Source organism: Melitaea cinxia, chromosome 16 (genome assembly GCF_905220565.1).
Source record: "Melitaea cinxia chromosome 16, ilMelCinx1.1, whole genome shotgun sequence".
NCBI classification, from domain to species: Eukaryota; Metazoa; Arthropoda; class Insecta; order Lepidoptera; family Nymphalidae; genus Melitaea; species Melitaea cinxia.
The window spans coordinates 9,034,356-9,056,891 of NC_059409.1; the positions used below are offsets into that span (position 1 = coordinate 9,034,356).

The window sequence follows — 22,536 nt, forward strand, 5'->3', positions numbered from 1 at the left end:
TGAGATTCCAATGCTTAAAGTGTTTCCGAACTATTACAACACACAACAAGTTAGTACTATTGTTTCATCTTTTTAAGACTCGTTTAGATTTGTAGAAGAAAGTGATGGCTGGATTAATTAGAATAATAAGGGCGAGAATAACCGTGAAAGCTATTAAGGTGTTCGCAAAGTCAGAACCTGCCCAGGTTCTAAACAGCAACTTATCAAAACCGAAGCAGAGGGTTATACACGATGCAGAGAATGCTACGATACCAAAGCAGACGTGAGTTATCTTTGACCAATTCCCGGGAAGAAATTTGCGAAGCTCGTTAGCATAGAGCGACGCCAATCCATTCACAAGACTAACAGTGGTAAATACCAAAGCCACTAGAGCTGTAACAATAAGTAAATGTTTTAAAATGTTTATAAAATAAGTTAAAAAATTTAATCATTAAATATTATTAAAATTAAATAACGTAACTTATTTAACAACCGCTCCGGTGTAGTGGTGCGTGTAGGCGCCTAAAACACGGACGGTTTGCGGGATCAATTCCCACTCGGGATGGATATTTGAAAGTGTTAGTACCTAGTGTAGTTTAGTCTGAATCGTATATAGTTTTTAGCAAGTGAATATTATATAGATGACTTACCAAATTGTCCGTGATAAGTGTTGAAGTTTGTGTCCTCGTTATATTTATGTGTTATGATGACAGTGCTTCCAGCAATAGCTAAAATGGAGCCCAAAACTTGTAAGATCCAATGTACTCTTCGTTTATGTACTAATTGAAGACGATTGGTCCAACCGTTGTGAGGGCATAAACTAAGAATTGCTTCTGCCATCAACAGTTTGTACTGAAAAGCATAAAAAGTATAAAATCTTTAAATCTCTATAAAACAAGCAAGAAAGTTTAATATTTACTTATGTATATTACTGATTTAATTTTTTTCGCAATGATAAGTAAAAATTTACTTACACCAAGCACACACAAAACAATATGTTGTTGAATCGGTACCAGTGGCAATCCACTTTGAAATGCAAAAAGTAACGGAATTCCCACTACAAATCCAATTAGTATATGAGCTAATAGATTTAAGGCATTCTGAAATAACGCGATAGGATAACTATTGGACACAGGCTCATGCAGACCTTGATTATTATTTTTTGAATAATTTAAATTGATTTCGGCGTCCGTATCAAAACTTGAATCGATTGCGTTCGGAGCCATTTTGTTAACTTTACTTGTATATGGTTAAGGATATTGTGAGTCAAAAGTATGCATTAGTTCATTTATACTACATGATACATGATTTAAAATACAGATAATCCTTGGATGGCTTATCATTCTTGTCAAACGATTTTAGACACTGTGTATTGTAACTTACGATCAACAGAAATTAAACGATACTAAATATACAAGTTCAACTTTTTTAGACATAAAACGATAAGATTACTCCTTTACAACGTTACATTTAAAAATGTTCTTTTAAAATATACATACGTATTTGGGCTTATGTGAGGATTATCAAAAAAAAAAAAAAAAAAAACATATTGCATAATAAAATATTTGTTGAGCTGTTAAGAGAGTTTTATGATTTTCTTGTATCGATATTTTATTTATTCTTTAAATAAAATGCACCATTTTTTTTCTAAAAGTGCCGTCTTTACGTTTGGATGAAATTAAAAAAAAACACGTTCACATCATGTTTAAATAATTAGGTTATATACTATTAGTACAGAATCAAAATCATTCACATCTAAGTGAAATAGCTTTTTTGGTCTCCCTTTTTTCGGATTGCTAAACTTCGTTTAGGATATTGTTCAATGTTCTGCTTGAAATTCCTGCAGCATTTGCTACCCGCTCTTGAAACTTTTTAAAATAATAACTTATATTTCCATATATATTCTTTTTTATATTAAAGATTCGGTAAAAAAATATTTATAAACATTGAATATGTTTTCTTGATTGACTATATAAAGGTTTCCTCCTTCTTTTTACTAAAGATGCTATAGCACAACTTTAAATTATTTGATGATTATTTATTTACGACTGATAAAACTTTAATACATAGGAAGCAAGCGCACGGGCAAAAAACTCTTTAGGAAGCTGCCTGCTGCATAACATGCCTCATTTTTGACATTAGTGTTATGGTTAATAAGAATTTGTCATAAATGTTAAAACAGAACATCGCTAAGTGGTTTAAATTCTTTGGATTAAAAGTTAACCCCCAAAAAAATAAAAACGCAGGTGTAAATCATCGGAAGCCCTAAAATAGTGTGATAAATCTCTTTTAAGGATTTACCAATTATAACTTGAAGGAGTTGATATACCATTTAGTATAAAAGCACGGAACTTAGGAGTTACTTTTGATCAGTATATCTCTTGAGACTCATAGGTAAGTGAGGTAAGTAAAAAATGTTTGAAGCCATCGGCTCTCTTCGTAGATTACGCAATTTTCTGCCTATTTCTACCAAATTTTTTCTCGATTACGCTGGTACGTGTTATATCAACTTCAATTCTTTTAAAAAGAGTAAGAACAAATTAATAACGTTGCTGATCATGGTCCGCAGCATGCTCGGCAGTGAGAGGTGCTGGTAGGCCATGTTCTTGTCGCAATCGACGGAAAACATTATGCTGATCCGCTTCGTAGGAGATGGGGATATGCGCTCCTTCACCCTTCGCACAAGAGTGTGAGAAGGGCACAATTCCTCCCAATCGCCACCGAGGTAATAGAACTCTTGCAGTGTCCGATGGCGTTCTTTAGACAAAAGCAGTCCGCACAGGCGGGCCAACATTCAGGAACCATAACATGCGAAAGAGTTTCCTCTTTGGCGATGAGAGCATCACTGGGATTTAGTCGGTATTCTTGCACGTTCAGTCCGTGCTGGAACCCCACACTAGACCGACTAGGCCGGTGGGATGCGTAAAAGCATTTCCCAGCGTAAAAATGGAGCCACTTAAAAATCTTCTCATATTCATATGCATCATTCTACGCTAATTTATTAATTGTTCAATCCTTATGGCTAGGGAATGCTTTGCTTATTAAACCACGCAATATCTTTTTTTAATTATATATACATATATACATACATTATCCTGGAATCGTTCCTAATAATAGTTAAATAAAATGTATGCATACAATAATACTCACAAGAGTCTCTGGATCAATCTGCCCCGAGCGGAAACCTTACCCGTGACCATTTGCGTCCATTGGAATTTTATTATCAGTGCGTCACTTGTCATACAGTGAATAATACTCGTTACTTTATCAAATATAATTTTTTTTTATCGATTTACCGGAAAGTACCGGCGAATCATCATTAAGTATATGTTGTATTAATAAAGATAATCTCTATGATAGTATGTTTTACTCATAAGACTAGGTTTTTAACCGACTTCCAGAAATGAGGAGGTTTTCAATTTGATTGTTTTTTTAATATATAACTACATCGGCAAACAAGCGCAGGGCTTACCTGATGGTAAGCGATTACCACAGCTTATAGACGTCTGCAATACCAGAAGCATCGCAAGCGTGTTGCCGACCCAATTACCAATTCCCCCTAAGAGCTCTGGTCATCTTACTCACCAACAGGAACACAAGACTGCTTGAAATCAGTATTATTCAGCTGTGATCTTCTGTAAGGTCGAGGTACCACCCCAGTCGGGCTGCTCCATATTTTGAGAAGGAAATTCCTGCTGTGCCTTAACTCAGTTTAGTTTATGTATTTTAATCTCAGAACTTTTGTTTCAGACTAACGCCGAGTTGCACGAAAAGAAATTAAAATTTAAGTAGTGATTAAATTAATTTAATCGCAAGAATTGTATGAAATTCTTGTGATTAAATTAGTTTAATCTCTACTCAAATTTTAATTTTGTTTCGTGCAACTCGGCGTAAGTGGATCGATTTCAATGATTTTTTAATCGATAGGTGGCGCGTGATCTATTTTAATTTGACAGAGATCAGATGTAAACTTTTTGAGTAATCTTTGACAATGCGTATTTACTTGACAATTTTTTCGTGTACCTACGTTGTATTACTTGTCGATGTAATTGAAGTCATAATATGCATGTGTATGATACAAAACGTTTATAATTCTAAAATAATGGAATAGATGAAGTCAGAAAATTATTTTCAGGATATTGTAGTTTGATATTTACTAGTGATAAATGTGACTAATATTTGAAAGTAATTCTAGCGACATTATGTATTAGTGCTTTTTCTATCTTTCATCAATATACGTAATCGTAAATACCACAAAAATTTTAGATTACAAATTAAATTATAATATAAATCGATTATGTTCTTTCTGTGAAATTTTAGCAAATCGTTACTGTTTTCACTATGAAACAATTTGATTATATCGGCGTAAAATGTTCATATGGGGTAGATTACGATTCAATGGAAAATAATTGAATCTATAGTTTCATATTTGTAATAGTTGTTTTAAGAATAGTCTTGCTGTTTGTTTGTGTTTGTTATACGAAGATCGGGGAGGAATCGGGCCGATTTATTTTACTGTGATTTGACCTGGATGGCGATCGTTACTCATAGTAGGGAATATATCCGCCAATCCGCATTGGAGCAGCGTGATGGATTAAGCTCTGATCTTTCTCCTATATGGGGAAAGAGGCCTATGCCCAGCAGTGGGATATTACAGGCTGAAGCGAGCAAAGCGAGCGACCTGGATGGAAGAAGCCGTCTTGAGAGTTTGATTGGACTATCCTATGTGTGAGCAAACCAGCCTATGTGTACAAAACCAGCTTAGAACGTCGCTGGATAAAAGTGGAGTTGATGCTTTGTCAAAGGTCAAGCGTGAGATATTGACACTAAGTCAAAGTGGATTGAAACTGTAGTTATTTCGAACTATTACAATTTATTTGTCTTATCCATTCGGCCATTTGGACAAAATATTGTAAATATTTTTGTGAAAACAATAAATCAAAATAATATAACCAAATATATTATATAATATTGACCTATATTTCAGTATAAATCACCTGTGATAGAACAACTGAGGTAGGTAGGGCACAGCAGGAATTTCCTGCTCAAAATATAGAGCAGCCCGACTGGGGTAGTACCTCGACCTTACAGAAGATCACAGCAATATAATACTGTTTTCAAGCAGTATTGTGTTCCTGTTTATTTATTTATTTATTTATTTATTTATTACAGTTTACATTTATTGCACTTACAGTTTACAACCAAGGCGTACAATAAACAAGCATAAATTAATAACACTACAACAAATACATTAAAGAAATAACAATTTATCTTATAATACGAGTATACACATTAACATAATTCTAAATACTTAAAGCAAGATTTAACAAATTCAGACGAATTCATAGCGAATATATCAGTACTACTATTGGAGGCCAACATATTATTAAGTAAGCGAAGGGCTGACTGCGTTGGGGCGCTCCGAGCAGTTTGCGTCCGCACACACTCCACCGCGAACAGCGGCCGGGAGCGCCTCATGACCGTACAGCGCGGTGCGCATATACCACATGCCCCCAATGTCGTAGGGTTATCTATTTTATTATTTAGTAAATGGTAGTAGTGGAGCATAAGGGCACACTTTCGCCTTAGCTCAAGAGTATCCAAGCCCACCATACCATTCACATAAAGAGAGGGATACAAATAAGGATAGTAACCATATAGTTTAAAGAACAAATAACGGGCAAACTTTTTTTGCACTCGCTCAACTAAGGTTTTATAAAGTTTTTCGTGTGGATTCCAGATTAAAGCATTGTATTCCAATGTACTGCGAATAAAAGCAAAGTATAATATTAAAATTGATTCTTTGTTAGAGAATCTTGCTGATTGTCTTATAACAAACCCAAGTGCTTTGTACGCTTTTTGACACGTTAATTTAATGTGGTGATTGAATGTTAACGCCGAATCAAAGATTATACCTAGATCACGTATACTATCTACTCTAGACAAAGCTTCGCCGTCGACGGTGTACGTGAAGGAGATCGGGGAATGGGACCGAGTATACGTTACAATTTTACATTTAGATGTATTAAATGCTAATTGATTGTCTCTGCTCCAGGCACAAACATTATGTATGTCATTTTGAAACGCATCGCAATCATTATTGCCTTCAATAGTCATAAACAACTTTAGGTCGTCAGCGAACATCAGACATTGGGTTCTTTTGAGTACTTCTGGAAGGTCGTTAATCATGATGAGAAATTGGGTAGGACCTAAAGTACTACCCTGGCTTACACCAGAAAGTACAAAGTACGGATCAGACCGATAAAACCCAAGTTGGACGTATTGAACGCGGTTTGTGAAATAATTTGCAAAGAACTTTAATAAAGTGGGTGTAAAACCTAATTTTGAAAACTTATTTAAAAGAATATCAATATTTACGCGGTCAAACGCTTTTTGAAAGTCAAAGTAGGCAACGTCAACTTGTTTTCTTCTGTCTAAAGCCCTTGCACTGTAGTCGGTAAAATTAATAAGGTTCGTGGTAGTTGAGCGGCGGGCGCGAAAACCGTGCTGTGAGTCTGACAGTCGGGACTGGATTTGAGCAGTGATATGACAATTTAATATTGTTTCCAAAACTTTTGCAAAGCCTGATAAAATAGCTATAGGTCTATAGTTATCTATTCTAGATTTATTACCACTCTTAAGTACTGGTGTTACTCGAGATAATTTCCAAGCAGTCGGATATTTTTCGGATGATAGTGACAGATTAAAGATAAAGTGAAGAGGGCCCTGAAAAACAGACAGACAGTCCTTTATAAGATATGAAGGAATACCATCCGGACCTGCTGTCGAACGGGGCTTAAGGCGCCTAACTGCGGTACGGATGTCAGCCTCAGATATGTAACTTACAGAAACACACGCAGATGGGATACCAGGTACTGAACAAATTTCATTCATATCTAATCTAGGTTTTGCGGGTAGGAATACCGACCTAAAATAGGTTGCGAAAGCATTAGCAGCGTTTAATCCCGAAACTACATTGCCATTAATCTCATAGTCTGTACATAAATTATTAGATGCACGCTGATTTTTAACGAAGTCCCAGAATTTAGAAGGATTATCTTTCAAGTTAATTTCCAATGTATGTACATAATTTGAAAAAGCACTATTAATTAAAATTTTAGTCATTGTTCGATAAAACTTAAACATTTCTCTATTAAATTCCTGCCCGCTGTGCTTATATTTCTTTAAATGAAAATACTTGTTTTTAATAGTACGTATAATCTCAGGTGTGAACCATGTCGGATAATTATAACGTGATGTATTTAGCGTTACTTTTTTTTTAGGAACACATCTATCAAAGCAGTCATACAAAATTTTATAGAATGTGTCAACAGCCTTATTAACATCCTGATTATTATATACATCGTTCCAATCTAATAATTCGAGATGCATGTACAGATTATTAAGGTCGGCCCTATGAAAATTCCATGCATTACAATTTGCCGTTATTTTATTATCTATTTTTTTTTCTATATTCGATTCCTTATTATAATAATCAAATTGCACTAGTAAAGGGGGGTGATATTTATCTATAGGGACAAGTGGTAATATATCACTCCTGAGATATATATTGTTCTTGATATTACATAAAACCAAATCTAATATACCTCCAGTAGCGTTAACGATGGTGTTAAGTTGAGTCAAATTACAAAACGATACCATGTTATTATAGTTTACAATGACATTTTGACTTGCAGAATTTAAATTAAAATCTCCAAATATTAAAATTTTATTTTGCGGGTATTTGGAACACAAGTCTTCTAATAAATCAAAATATTTACAGAAAGTTTCATCTTTGGAGCTAGGAGCTGTTGGTGAGTAAGGTGACCAGAGCTCCTGGGGGGGGGGGGGATTGGGTCGGCAACGCGCTTCTGGTGTTGCAGGCGTCTATAAGCTACGGTAATCTCTTACCATCAGGTGAGCCGTACGCTTGTTTGTCGAACTAGTGTTATAAAAAATAAACAACTTTTTTCATATAAAACATATTATAGTATATTAAACATATTCATTCGCTGAATGATCTAGAAATTCCACGAAAATACTTGTTATCGTTTAATGTTACTAAACATTACGTCTGTCTTTATCAATAATTGTAATGATAGATGAAGGTGACAGAAATGTTTCACTGAATCGATGTGTCAAGTAGCTTATGAAATACAGCATAGTTATTGAAAGTGAAATTGTAAAACTAAAACTGATTAATTTAATTTTAATTATGACAAAATAATTTTTTATTGTTGAAAATATATAAATAAACTCAAGAAAACTAAACTAAAGTGAATTTTTAAAACTATTTTAAATAAAAATATTTTTATGTTTAATAAAATTTTGTGTGGAGTATTTGATACTGTTTAAATTTTACTATATCACAAACTATTTATAAGTGTTGAAAGGTTATGTTTTAAAAGAGAAAACAAGACTTTCAAGGATATTATATATATATATATTTAGGTCATTGATTCATCACTAAATCTCAAAAACCACAGGATGCACAAAGATGAAATTTTGCAGGGAGGTAGTTTATAGTTAGTAGACGTTCGTTAAGAACAAATTTTTCGACAGGGCCTGATTAAAGGAGTCTAAGGGCTCTTACAAGTTTGTATGAAAGTGTTTAATTTTTTGTGCTACAAGTTTGAAGTGTGGCTCAGATGTAGTTTAAAGTTAGTAAGAGTCCGCTTAGAATGGATGTCATGACAGGATCTGATTAAAGTGGTCTAGGGGCTCGAGAAAGTTTATATGATAGACATTAATTTTTTTGTGCTACAAGATTGAAATTTGGTAGGTAGATAGTAGGTAGATGTGCTGTGTGGCTACGGTACCAAAGAATATAGCCACCCCATCTCTTTCCGTGGGTGTCGAAAGAGGCAACTAAGGGATAACAAGGTTCCACTACCACCTTGGAACTTAAGAAGCCGACCGATAGCGGGATAACCATCCAACTGCTGACTTTGAAACACACAGGCCGAAGACGGGCAGCAGCGTCTTCGGTGCGACAAAGCCAGCCCTGCGGTCACCAACCCGCCTGCCCAGCGTTCCATTCCATTCAACCACGCATTTTCGGTGCGAACTTGTGGAGGCCTATGTCCAGCAGTGGACTGCAATAGCCTGGAATGATGAGGTAGATAGTTAATAGTTAGTAGACATCCACTAAGACAGAATTATGTAACAGGACACTAAAGACTCGAACAAATTTGTGCGAAGGTCATTACATATATTAACAACATATTTTGAAAAATTATACTAATTCTCTACTCGTCAAATAGAGGTGGAAGGTTCGTATTTGTCATATAATCCATCTGTCCGTATTTTTTTTAAGAGCATGAAATTAAATTTTTGAACTTTTGATTAAAAATGAATATACATATGTGCAATTCAGCCTTAGTGGACAATCTAACCTTAAAGGGATTAAATAGGGATTGAAAGTTTATAGGAAGAATTCCTCATTTTTGAAACAGAAAACATAAAATTTTAGTACTGGTCTGGTATGTAAGCATATATATTATGGTCGTACTTCTAAAAACATATTAAGATGATATTAAGTTATTTCAAGTTCGTTTTATGAAACATCCGGTTGACAACAAAACAAAATTTCTGTGTAAACACAATCATGAAAAATTATTTATAATTTATAAATTACTCCCTGTTCATGAAAAGGTTAAATATTTGTTGGTTCTAGAACATTTCAATAACGTCAAGCATAAAGTACTGGTGCACAACCATTATAATACCAAAAGATTAAGAGAGCGAAAATTAGTTTAAATTAGGTAAATAATTACTCAAAATATTTAATAACGTAGTATGGCTTAGAGAATTAAATTTTGATGAAAAAATGAGTAAGTCGACTAAAATAAATAATGTGAAGATTGAATTACTTACTGAGTTTGCGAAACGAATTGATTTTGAAGTTTTTAAGTTTAATTACTTTTTCCTTTAAAAAAATATTAATTATTTTAAATAAATGATATTTATGTTCGATAAAAATTTATAATATGTGTATAGTAAAGAAAAAAAAAAAGAATATTGTATAATATATGTTAACAAGCGTTTTTTCCGCCAAAAAACTTTTTTATTTTTATACAACTAGGTCAAGCGTACGGCGCACTAGATGGTAAGCGATTACCGTAGCCAATAGACACTTGCAACACCAGAAGCATCTAAAACGCGTTACCGACCCTATCCCCAATTCCCCCTAAGAGCTCTGGACATCTTACTCACCAACAGGGACACAATACTGTTTAAAAGTACTATTATTTAACTGCGATCTTCTGTAAGGTCGATCGATATACTACCCCAGTCGGGCTGCTACATATTTTGAGCAGGAAGTTTCCTGCTGTGCCCTACCTCAGTTAACTGTCTCGAAGTTTGGCGGGTTAAGGAATTGTAAAGTATTTGGTCCAAATAAAGAATTTATTGTTCAATTATTTATTTTCTAAATTTTAAAGGATTAAGTTTTTTTTTTATTCAAAGAATAACTGCGGAGTTTCTTCAAAAACTAATATAATTACAATTTGTAAAATAAAGATTTGATTGTGCTTTGAAACCCTATTTTAATAATAACTACATTACATAATTTGATAATTTAGTATAAAAAGTACAAACAATTTAATGGATGTTTAAAATATAAAAAATGAATTGAAGTCGTATTATCTGAACATTCTGTAACTGTTTGTAACAAACCGGTTTTGCGTCTCGATCGCCTTCCCTGTGTACGCATTTACACCTAATTAAAAGATACTTACTTTAGTTTGTAGAACTACCCACCTTATTTTTATTTGCCTAAATGAACTGTATTCGAACTTAACACTCCGGACAAATCTCTGCGATTTTTAGAGTGTATTACTGTAATTTTTTTATGTAAAATGAGTTTAAATAATAAAAAAAGAAAATTCAAAACACATATTATTTTAATAGTTTAAAGTCTAATTTCAGGATACATTTTCCTACAGCAATACGTGGGTATATTTCATTTCTATGTAAAAGAACATAAAAAACGCAAAAATTTGTATATGATGAAAATGTTTTTAGGGCGTTATGATTATATATTATCATAGTTTGTTTCTAAATGTCCAAGGCACGTATGTTGCGGTTAAGGGATTTCAGCAGGCCTAGCATGCGCGCCACGACAAAATTTTGTCTACCCCTTTTCTCGTATTATCTCTCTATGTCTACAGTAGCTAACATGCGTGCACGCGATACTCTTCTCGTTACGTCAATAGAAGAGATAATCATTAAATTTTAGTGATCTGTGATATTTATCTCTACGGAAGCTAACATGACATCGTAATTTTGTCGAATTTTGTCGTTTTAGGAAGAGAAACTTCTCGTTTTCAATATTATCGACGAGAAAGACGATAAATAAAAAATAAATTAAACCGGGTGCCTATTTTTTGTATACCATGGCGTTTCCCTATTATAATTATATAATTTCGGTATACGAAGAGCGGGAAATGCGAAAAGTCGAGTGAAGTGTACCATATAATGACACAAAAAACGTATTTGCGCCCTGTTGCTTCTTATTCTAAATAATAATAATAATAATACTTTATTTCAGACCAAAGTATAAGTCCATATTGGGTTAGTACAACAAGACAAGACAACATTCAGAATAAAAAACAAAATAAAATTATATTAAAAAAATCAATAAGTAAAAATAAAATTAAATAGAATAAAAGTAAAATCAATAATAAAAAAAAAAAAATTCAAAAATTCAAAAAATTTTAAAAATTAAAAAATAAATAAATAAATAAAACAATGCGTGATAGAATTACAATTATCTAATGTGCGACAAGATATAAAGCACAACACGAGCATATTGTTTTACATATATAATTAAATTCATTTACTTACGCCGTTTAATTATCCATATTAGATTTTTTAAATTAGATATACACTTTTTATCTTAACCAAAAGGCCGAGAACATTGTTAAATAAAACACTCGTTTGAAATTATACAAACGTTGGCTCATCCCGGTTTGGCACGATTGGTCAATAACCTTGTAAATTCAACTTTACGACATAAGAAATAAGAATGATATTCAGTTGTGATTATGGTTGATAATGTTTCTCTACTCGACAAGGCGAAGTCTTCGGAAGAGAATTTTGTCTCTCGTAGTGCGCATGTTAGGGTAATCGAGAAAATACTCGATGTAGACATTATCTCTCTCTCTCGTCAAGAGATATCTCGTTGTATGCATGCTAGGCCGGCTGGTATGACAAATGAGAGTAGCGATAGAACTATAACATAGTTATTCAGTGTAGTAATTTGTTATATTAAACTTATATCATTTAATATTAACATTAAATAAATTTTCTGTTTTTTTTTTAAACTAAATTTTATATATTTTATGTATATAAATCGTGAATCTTTAGCTTGTGGTTTGATGAGAAATAACGCAGTGATCATAGCTATTGGCTTTGTTCTTGCTGTTACGTGATTCTCACTTTTTTATTTTAGAAATGAGTATGCTATAGAGCTAGTTTACCGGTTTGGGGGTCAAAAAGCTACTGAAATCAATCCAAGAAAAGTAAGATCTTTAAGAGGAGGTAATTTCTAAGGGTGTCTAGAGGGGGTTCTAGCGAGTTCGCACCTCGACATAGGACGAAGTCGGAAGGAAGATTTGCACGAACGACAAGTGTTTATAAGGGGCATATATGTGAATGCCATCATATTGGATATTTATTAGTAGTCACTTGTGTTTTCGGATCTACGATTCATTTTGCTGCCAGTTGTTGAATGTTAATTTTATTTAGCTAATTTTTCCACTTTTTTGTCAAGAGACGTTACTAATTAGTCATTGTGATTAAATGTACTAATAATTGTTTTTGGCCTTATTTATCAAAATATACAAATCAATGTACTCTATTAAAAAGTTAATTCATAACAATTGAAGATTCATTGGTATATATGTACTTATGAATATATTATCACTTTCTCAGTGACTAACTGATTCATCTATGACGGGCCTATTTATTAGACGATTGAAATCGTTTATAAAGAAAAAAAAAATTGGGAACATTTCCCCTTGGCAGGTGAATAACAAAACATGATTTGATACAAATTTTTGAGCCTTTTCACCTAGGGTTCATGAATTTGTATGCAATATGTTTGTACAAGTTTGTTTTGTCAGTGACTTTAGGCTTTTGACTATACAAGGTTATGAATGTTATGATGAATTATAGAAAGGGTACACACTCAAGGTTATAACCATGTGTAAGTAATTCGCTGTTTTATAGTTTTTATTTATTGTAGTACATCATGTGCGACGTTTATGTCAATAATATTTTATGTAATACGAAATTATGATCGTCTTAAGATAATTATTGTGGAAAGGAATTTTAATAAGTTTATTATCGAAAATTAGCAGAAACAAATATGTCGCATACTACGTGATAAAAATACAATATCATGTGTAGTAATTCGCTGTTTTATAGTTTTTATTTATTGCAGTAACTCACATAATGTGCGACGTTTATGTCAATAATATTTTATGTAATACGAAATTATGATCGTCTTAAGATAATTATTGTGGAAAGGAATTTTAATAAGTTTATTATCGAAAATTAGCAGAAACAAATATGTCACATACTACGTGATAAAAATACAATATCTAAATATTTTAATTCAGTGTCTACGTTATTATAATTACTGTTCGTTGCCCAGTGGTCGAAATTCGACCTTAATTAATTTAAATTATAAATTTCAACATTATTAAGGTTTTGTTGTCAAAGACTACACTTCTATAATAATAAACAAAAGAGTATAGATATATATGCGTGTGTGTTTCAAATACATGGCAATGTTTGTAATGTTTTTTTTTAAATTGATTTATGTATTTTTTATACTTAATTAAAACAAATTAGCATTCTAAACCTCTTCTCTATATAAACTATCAGTGTGTGAAAATTCATATTTCTCCGTCAGCGCAATTTTCGTAAAAAGGGGTACAAAGTTTTTGTTTCATGTTTCAATATATAGATATCATATCTTTGAACTTTAATTATTTTTATGGGCACGTTTTAATATTTTTTTACAGATTAATAATAAATTAAAAGATACAGGTAACATTTATGGTAAATATACAAAAAATAATTGTGTTTGCTTGCAAACGAAAAAAAAACCGACTTCAATTATATCGACGAGTAATACAGCGTAGATCGACGAAAAAATAGTCAAGTAACTACGCGTTATCAAAGATTACTCAAAAAGTAGTTATCAGATCTCGATAAAATTTCAATGTGACCACATGATAAACATCAGCTTTCGATAAAATTAAAATTTATCAAAATCGGTACACCTTGTTATTGCGGATATTCGAGAGTTTCCCTCGATCCTATTATCAGATCCTGGTTTCCTTATCATAGTATCAAACTAAAAATATTTCCTTTCCATCAAAAAAAAAAGTATTATCAAAATCGGTATATCCAGTAGAAAGTTATGTGGTATAATACAACGTAGGTCGACGAAAAAAGCGTCAAGTAAAAACGCATTATTAGTTATAACTCGAAAAGTAATTGTTAGATATCAAATAAATTTAAATGGGACCAATTGACACACACCACCTTTCGATTAAAAAAATGTCGAAATCGGTCCACCCGGTCAATAGTTGTGATGTAACATACATTAAAAAAAAAAATACAGTCGAATTGAGAACCTTCTCCTTTTCTGGAAATCGGTTAAAAGATGAAACGTTGCTTTCGTAATTGAACAAAAACTACAAGTGTCAATGCCAGTAAAATTTTGAGGAGCTACTGACATGAAATAAACATAACATACTTTAGGCTTTAGGTAGATGGTTCATATTAGGCAGGCTATATTAAAGATCCAATGAAATAGCGCAATATTCCGTCCATATTCCAATGTTCTCCGAAAATTATTGCTGTCCGCGTAATCAACGAACAACGAGGTGTGTTTTGGGTCGAGAGTCATCTGAAGTTACGAGGGTATTGCTTACATTAGAAACAATTTTAATGTCAGTTGTGAATATTTTGCACTATCATATGCCGCGCAAACATTGAACCTCCGGGACCCGTATAATGAACCGGTGTTGGTCAGCACAATTAAAGGGCCCCATTTGGACCTCCGCTAATGGAATTAAATCCAATTAGATTTTAGGGTTACGAGGTGAACTTTACTGACGGCAAATAAATAGCGTTCTGGAATGGCTTGCACCTGTTTAGATTATTTGGTCGGAAATTAATTTGTATCTGTCCATACAAAATATTCGTTTTATAGCAATGTATTAATTTATTATATTTTTGATTAACTTTCATGAATTTTTGATTATAGTTCTTACAATTTAACCTTTTTAAAGAAATTTCTTTTTAAAAATAATTTATTACGAGTTCTTTATAGTTGCTAACTGGTGAAAGAAATACTTTTCTAATATATAAAATTCTCGTGTCATGGTGTTAAACATTGAACTCCTCCGAAACGGCTCGACCGATTTTAATAAAATTTTGTGGGCATATCGGGTAGGTCTGAGAATCGGCCAACATCTATTTTTCATACCCCTAAGTTATAAGGGGGGGGGGGGATTAAGCGGGTTAATAAGATGTATGGCAAAACAACGTTTGCGGGGTCAGCTAGTTTAACTATAAAAGAGGTAAATAATTCTAAGTATTATTAATTATACCCTGAGAAGAAATTAATACATGTATAACAAGCATTTGAATCTTATCCATGTACATTTTCCGGCCTTATCGCTCGTGATCTTTGACAGGGAACCGAGATGCAGATGACATTACGAGAATGATTAGTGAGCAGCGTACCTACTTTCATAAAATATTATAGAATATTTATATATAGATCCATTTTTAAGATATAAATATACGAAAAAACAACACATATTTACTCTGAAAAACAAAAAACATACGAAAACGTAAACGGAAAGATAAACGAATTAAAACTGAGGTCATGTTTTTTAAATATATTTCTTAGTAAAATTCAAAAAATACAGTAAAATACAATTTTTTTAATTACTGTTAGTTATTTGATTTAAAAAGTCAGTACTATAGCTATCACTCCACTTTGTAACAGAGTATTATAGACATTTTCTTTTCGTTTCCAACTTTTTGCAAACGCAAACAGTCTGCTAGATAAAATCAATCAGACTGGGTCCCGCCAGGATCTCAATTCAAACATACGAAGTATTCCGAACTTGTTTGGTTTAGAACGTGCTGGTTGCAACATATGCGATAAAATTCATGAAATTCCTTTCGCAAATTTTCTCAAGTAGGAACGTTTCTCCTATATGTGGTTTTCCATCAAAGTTTTCTCTTCCTATGTGGTAGAAAGTATAGAAATTTGTAAGCGTATCGGCATGTTAAGGATTCTCGTCTACTGTAACATGATCACGATGTTTATTCTGTAAGATGATCTATAAAATTGAGACGCCTTTGAACTTCGGGAGCCGAAATAAAACTAGAACTTGTAAATCAATACTAGAAGGTCGCGGATTGGAATCCATCCTTGGCTGATATTTGATGCTAAATTTGTTATTAACATACCTCAAAAAATATCAGATACGAAATTTTTTCTCGTCATACTTGCGTATATTTTGAGTGCAATGTACAGTAAAACTGACTTTTATTTATGTGATACTGTATTTTATAAATAAATTTTAAAATATAAGTTAAAAAACCACATAGTGAGGACACCGATACATGTATTTGGGTGACATTTTTAGCTATTTCCGTAAAGTTGTGACTAGCGTAGTGGATTGATCTGTATTTATTTAAAAAAACTTAAAACGATGAATTTACAGATCAATTTTATTTTAATTAAAGAATTATTGCCAAGAATTTTCTTAAAAATGCTTTTATAACTGTACTGACTGAAAAGACAAAAAATAGAACAATATTATTGGGCTTACACATTAATATTGTTTGAAAATTCAAGTAAAACTTTTTCTTACGAAGATTTATTCTCTTTTTCTTTCCCACAAAATTTTGGAATACCCACAAGAATTCAATAACAGAGACATTTGTTAAGGCAATGGGGCCGGTTTTCATTAGGTGTCTCCCCTAGGCACTTAAGTTTACATTAAACTTGTCGAAGCGCGAAATTGATCTTTTAGAGAGGGGCTCCTAGCGAAAATATAAATTGCCACGTGATACAATTGATATTTCGACGTACATACGTGTCCAGTCATACAATGTGAAATTTATAGCTTTTTGTTTCATACCATCTACTATTGCTGCACAGATTTTGTCTCTACTAAAAGCATGTTAGACCTTATGCTATAAACTAAACTGTCTCTGACGGACAACACATTTTATACATAGTTAAATGCGTAGGCTCTCTGTTTGTGTGGCGTGGATATAAAGTTGGATACATTTTATTTAGAAACATTTTTGTTCAGGAGATGCATGTGTCAGAATAAATGATATACATATACTTCTGTTTTTTCAATCTATCCATATGTATAGAAATCTTGTGTCACAATGTTTGTTCAGGCTATACCTCGGCTCGGCGGAGGCTCGGCTAGTATAACTATTAATACAATATTTAAGATGTGTAATTGTATATGTATTTACAAAATTACTACTAAAAATATTTTGAAATTTTAAATATTCCTCATAATGGAAAATAAAGATGGCCCTTTACGTAATATCTCAATTAATTATATTAAGTTCTTAAAGTATTGCCTTTAATTTGTGATTCAAGTTTCTTTTTGAGAAAGTTTACTTCCGTCAAAGAATTTCTTCATCCAAAGGAATCAAAGTTGTCGTAAATAGAAGGGGGATCTCATGTAGCAGGTAAAATGTTTCGTTTTCATACGTAAAATATATTAATGTGAACTAAAATATATAGAAGAGACGTGAAGAAATCAAATGTTATAATATTATGACGAAATATGAAAAAATATAAAAGGAAAAAATATACGAATTAGGTAAAGTTTAGGAAATTGTCGATGCGTCACAGTACAGGTTTATGGCTGTTGCGATGGCGGTTGCGGGTTTACAGATGTTTGTGTTTCTGAACGTCCAACACAAGAATAAATCCCACTGGGGGTTTCATGCTTTGCTTACTGATTTACAATACTCGACATTTAACATCATTTGATTTTGATTTGGATTGATAAATAACTGATTATTGATATAAAAAAATATATTATTAAAAAATAATAATATTACGTAGAAAAGGTCATATCTATATTTATTTGATATCTGCGATTTACCAAGCCGAAACGGGAGTGGGACGTAATCAAGGATTAATTTTCTACTTGGATTATTTTCAATCCACCTTAGTGCGTGAGCTTTGGATATGTCTTCAATTTAAAGGGGGCTTTTACTTGCTCCGTAATTTCGACTCGAAACGATTTAAGCTACGTGTATATTATTTTTAGGTTTGCATTTACTTAAACCAACACACTATACGTGTCACATTGATCACACGTTAACTGTTTTTGTAGTATATGGTATCATCGTATGTGGTAGTATTGTATTTTCTTGTTAAGTGTTGAAATTGTTAACAATTAAAAACCTGAGGTTGAAAGCCATATATTATTTTATCCCTCAAAATTTTTCGACAGTACCGGCATAAAAGAACAAGTATATTGTTATTTAAAAGAATGGAAGTAAGCCGGTAATAAGTTTCTTTCCACAGCTACATTTCGTTCGAGATATCGTAAAAAACTCATAAAGCGCAGTAGCATTTTGTTACGCCTACCGTATTCCAAGCTGTTTCCGTTATGATAACCGTTGATACAAAATACTGTAGCAAAATCTTGGTTTTCATTCTATTTCAGAATTGTAAGATTATAAGGTTTTCTTATTTATAATTTTGAATGATCACGTTACATAATAACTGCGGCTTTTCAAGTAGAATAGGATGTATATTATGAAAGTAGATTTATATGAAACGAAACATAAAAGACAATAAAGTGCTTGCTAATGCAAACGTAATAAATATACTATTAACGATTTCATAACGATTATAAATCAAATAATGGTTAATTAATCGATAAAGCCGCCTGTTGCAACTGATGCAAATTCTATTTTTATATATCATTTGTAATACTGTTAAAACCTTGTATTGGCGTGCGAAAGTGTAAATAAGTAAATAAATAAATGCTTAATATACAACATAAATAACATATTTTTAAATAGTATAAAAAAACAATATCTTTATATATACATACATATATTTATATAAAGTCTATCATCACTTTACTGTCAATTTTCGCTATCATCGAACGCATATCAAGGTGTAATAGATGTGTATAACCTGATATTGTTGAAAATGTAAATTTATGTGTCATATTTATCTTCGCACACCTACTCGTGAATGAAGGCTTCTTTTCGTTTTATGGCCCGAGCGTGGAGATTTACGACACTGCTAAAATAAAATACAATTTCATACCGTGCTGTGAACTGTAGTAGCCTAGTTGGTAGGACGTCTGAAATCTTGTTTTTGGATTCAAAGCCATACTCCACTTGGATCTATTTAAAGTTACATTTTCTACTTCATTAAACTTTTATTAAAATATTTCTAGTACTTCTTATTAGTCAGATATAAATTATCACATTTTAATAAAGCAGCGGAAGCAATTTATTAATATTAAAGTAAAAGGGTTCGAGAAAAAAAAAAATGATACCATCAAATACATTACTACAGCGACACTTATTAGATTGATATCTTCAAGTAAATCACCAAAGCACATTATAAATTTGAACTGTAATACTATTGCCATAAATTTAAGAAGATATCTAATAATATTCTTTACCAAAGATATACGAATGATTTACTGTTCAAGGGTTTTTGCATACTACAGATATTAAATCAAATGACGTTCATTTCAAATACCTATATATTAACTTTACTTTTAAACAAAGAAAAGTGCGCGAATTCGGAGATCAAGAGAAGTTTTTTTTTATAAACTTAAGGTGGCAAATGCAAAATTTGATTTAGACGTTAGGTGGCAAACAAATGTACAGCCTGCCTGATGGTAAGCGGTTACCATAGCCTATACAGATAATCTATATGTATAGACGCTTGCAACACCAACAATCACCACACCAGAAGGATCGCAAGCGTGTTGTCGGCATTCCAGATCGGCTGTTTAGCTGTGATCTTCTGTAAGGTTTGAGTACTTACCTGCTAAGCTGTAAAATATTTCCTGCTGTGCTCTACCTCAATGCCTGCTTTTAATAGTTGTAGTGGTTACTTCTTTTTTTTTTAAATTACCTGACTGCTGAAGGATGGTAATGTTTTTCGAGTGTATGCATGCATGTATGTATTTGTGTATGTACGTAGGTTGATAAGTTTTCAACTACGTACTAAAATCCAAATAAAGTAATTAATATCCTAAATAAATTCAATTGACAGTAGTTTACTGAGGTTTTGTTAATGTTCAGTTGATAATAGAATCAGTGTTTTGTAGTAGATACTTATTTTTTTTTATAATTCATTTTTCTGTAAGCAACAGCGTGCGTAGTTTATAACCATCTTTATGAGGAGGCTTTAAATGTAAAAAAAGCCAAATAACCACTCTTGTGTAGTGGTTTGCGGGTTCGATTTCCGCTGTGGATATTCGAAAGAAAGAAAGAAGAAAGAAAATTTTGAAATATTATATGATATGAATATTTTGCAATATTTATACAATAAAAAATCAATATGTTTTTCTTTAATTATTTTTTTTTATTCTTAAATATATCATAATTATATATTTCTATCTACTTTAATTTATTATTTATTTTTAATTTATATTCTGTAATATTTCAAAGGAAAATAATAATAATAAATTATGGAATTTGCAATTTAATATTGTCAAATTATTTTATAAATGTATGGAATAAAAGGCATATTATTTTTATTTATTTATTTTACATATATTTCTTTTTAGGTGAAAATAGCATAAATAGCGATCGTTACTCATAGTAGGGAATATATCCGCCAACCGGCATTGGAGCAGCGTGGCGGATTAAGCTCTGAACCTTCTTCTACATGGGGAAAGTGGGTTATTTATGCCCAGCAGTGTAATATTACAGGCTGAAACGATGTATATTTCTTTAATAATAATTAGGTTGATTAAATTAATACACATAATACGTAATGTCTCAAATATATTTCGAGAAGCTAACATATTTACTAATTAAGTTTCAAGTAAGTATGTGTGCGTTTTGTAATCAATTCGGTGTTTAATTTTCCTTGTATAAGACGCTTAATAGTTTATGATTAAACGTTTAATTATTAAGTGAAGTATATATGAGTAGCGTAATGTTAACATATTGCTGTTGTTAAATAATTTTTGAAACGTTATATTTAATTAATTTTATTTTCATGTAAAATTGGGATATCATAACAATAGGTTTCAGATTAGTTTCTCCGAACTGAGTATAAGTTTATAATATTTTATCAAATTTATGTAATATGTTATCATTAAGTACAATTCAATATCATATTCTATGAGGGATCACACAATGGGTTCAAACGCTGTAGCGAAACTCAGCGAGTAATTTATTACCAGTTGAAATAAAACGGGTGTTTACTACTACTTTGTAGCTTTTCTTCTTAAGCAAAGCATTTATTTCACTTATACACGCCCTAGACTGCAGTTGGATCTCAGATTGGAGCACTTAAGGATTTTCCTTTGTTGCGAGCTCTTGTACACTATGAAGGGAAATGATAAAAGTATTCTTGGCAACATAACTTATAAAAAACCTTTTATAATTTAAGATACTGCAAACTAAACATAATGAACTCCATGTATAAAGTATAACTACTACTAGTAATAAAGTAAATAAATCTTTTATTTACTGCACCAACCGACTTCCAAAATGAAGGAGTTTATCAATTCGACCGTTTTTTTTGAGTGTTACTTTAAAACTTTTGACTGGGTTCGATTATTATTTTTTTACTCAAAAGATGTGCTTGTCATGTTGTCCCTTTTAAATTTAATCGAGATCTGAGAAGTACTTTCTGAAATATCTCTAATAATGCATATTTACTTGACTATTTTTCGTCGACCTAGTTTGTCGATGTAATTGAAGTCGTTTTTTTTCTTCGTTTGTGACCAAATACAATAGCAAAAAGGTAAGCTTAAACAGTAGAAATTTGTAAAAAATATTAATTCTGTAAATTTATCACTACTAGTATGTGAGAATCACTGCTGTGTGATATAAATATATAGTAGAAATAATAGATTCGCTATCAATTTCCTGTACGATTATGTCGTTTGTTAAAATAATTTAATGAAGCAACTAGACCGTCAGTTATTAGATTATTAAAAAAGTATACCAAGATAGGATAAAAAATATTCTTTTATTTTAAAATACCGCATAAAATACCGATAATATTTCTTTTTATACTAAACTTAATAATTCCATTCTTGATACTAGAACAACTATTTCAGTGTTAACAATTATTTCAGTGTGGAATAAATATTTAATTATATATACATCTGTCGATAAATTAAAACTTTACATGAAATGAAAAAGAACGCTATCAATAGTAAAAGCGAGATGCGCAGTACCGTCGGATGTCCGAAAAATATTTCCGGAGCGTCCGTTGCAGCCGGAGATACGTGCCAAAATTTATATATTTTGTTGAAACAC

General features: G+C 32.0%; 1 protein-coding gene across 1 annotated transcript in view; it reads right to left on the reverse strand.

Moving 5' to 3' along the window:
- LOC123661269 overlaps positions 1–22,536 on the reverse strand; it is a 47,573-nt gene continuing 25,037 nt past the window's right edge. Inside the window, exons 3-6 of the mRNA XM_045596256.1 lie at positions 8,022–8,040; positions 954–1,101; positions 630–831; positions 1–372 (exon numbers count right to left, since the gene is read on the reverse strand). Of these exons, the coding sequence (XP_045452212.1) occupies positions 65–372; positions 630–831; positions 954–1,101; positions 8,022–8,040 (677 nt within the window). The 3' untranslated portion in view covers positions 1–64. The remainder of the gene's footprint in view (positions 373–629; positions 832–953; positions 1,102–8,021; positions 8,041–22,536) is intronic.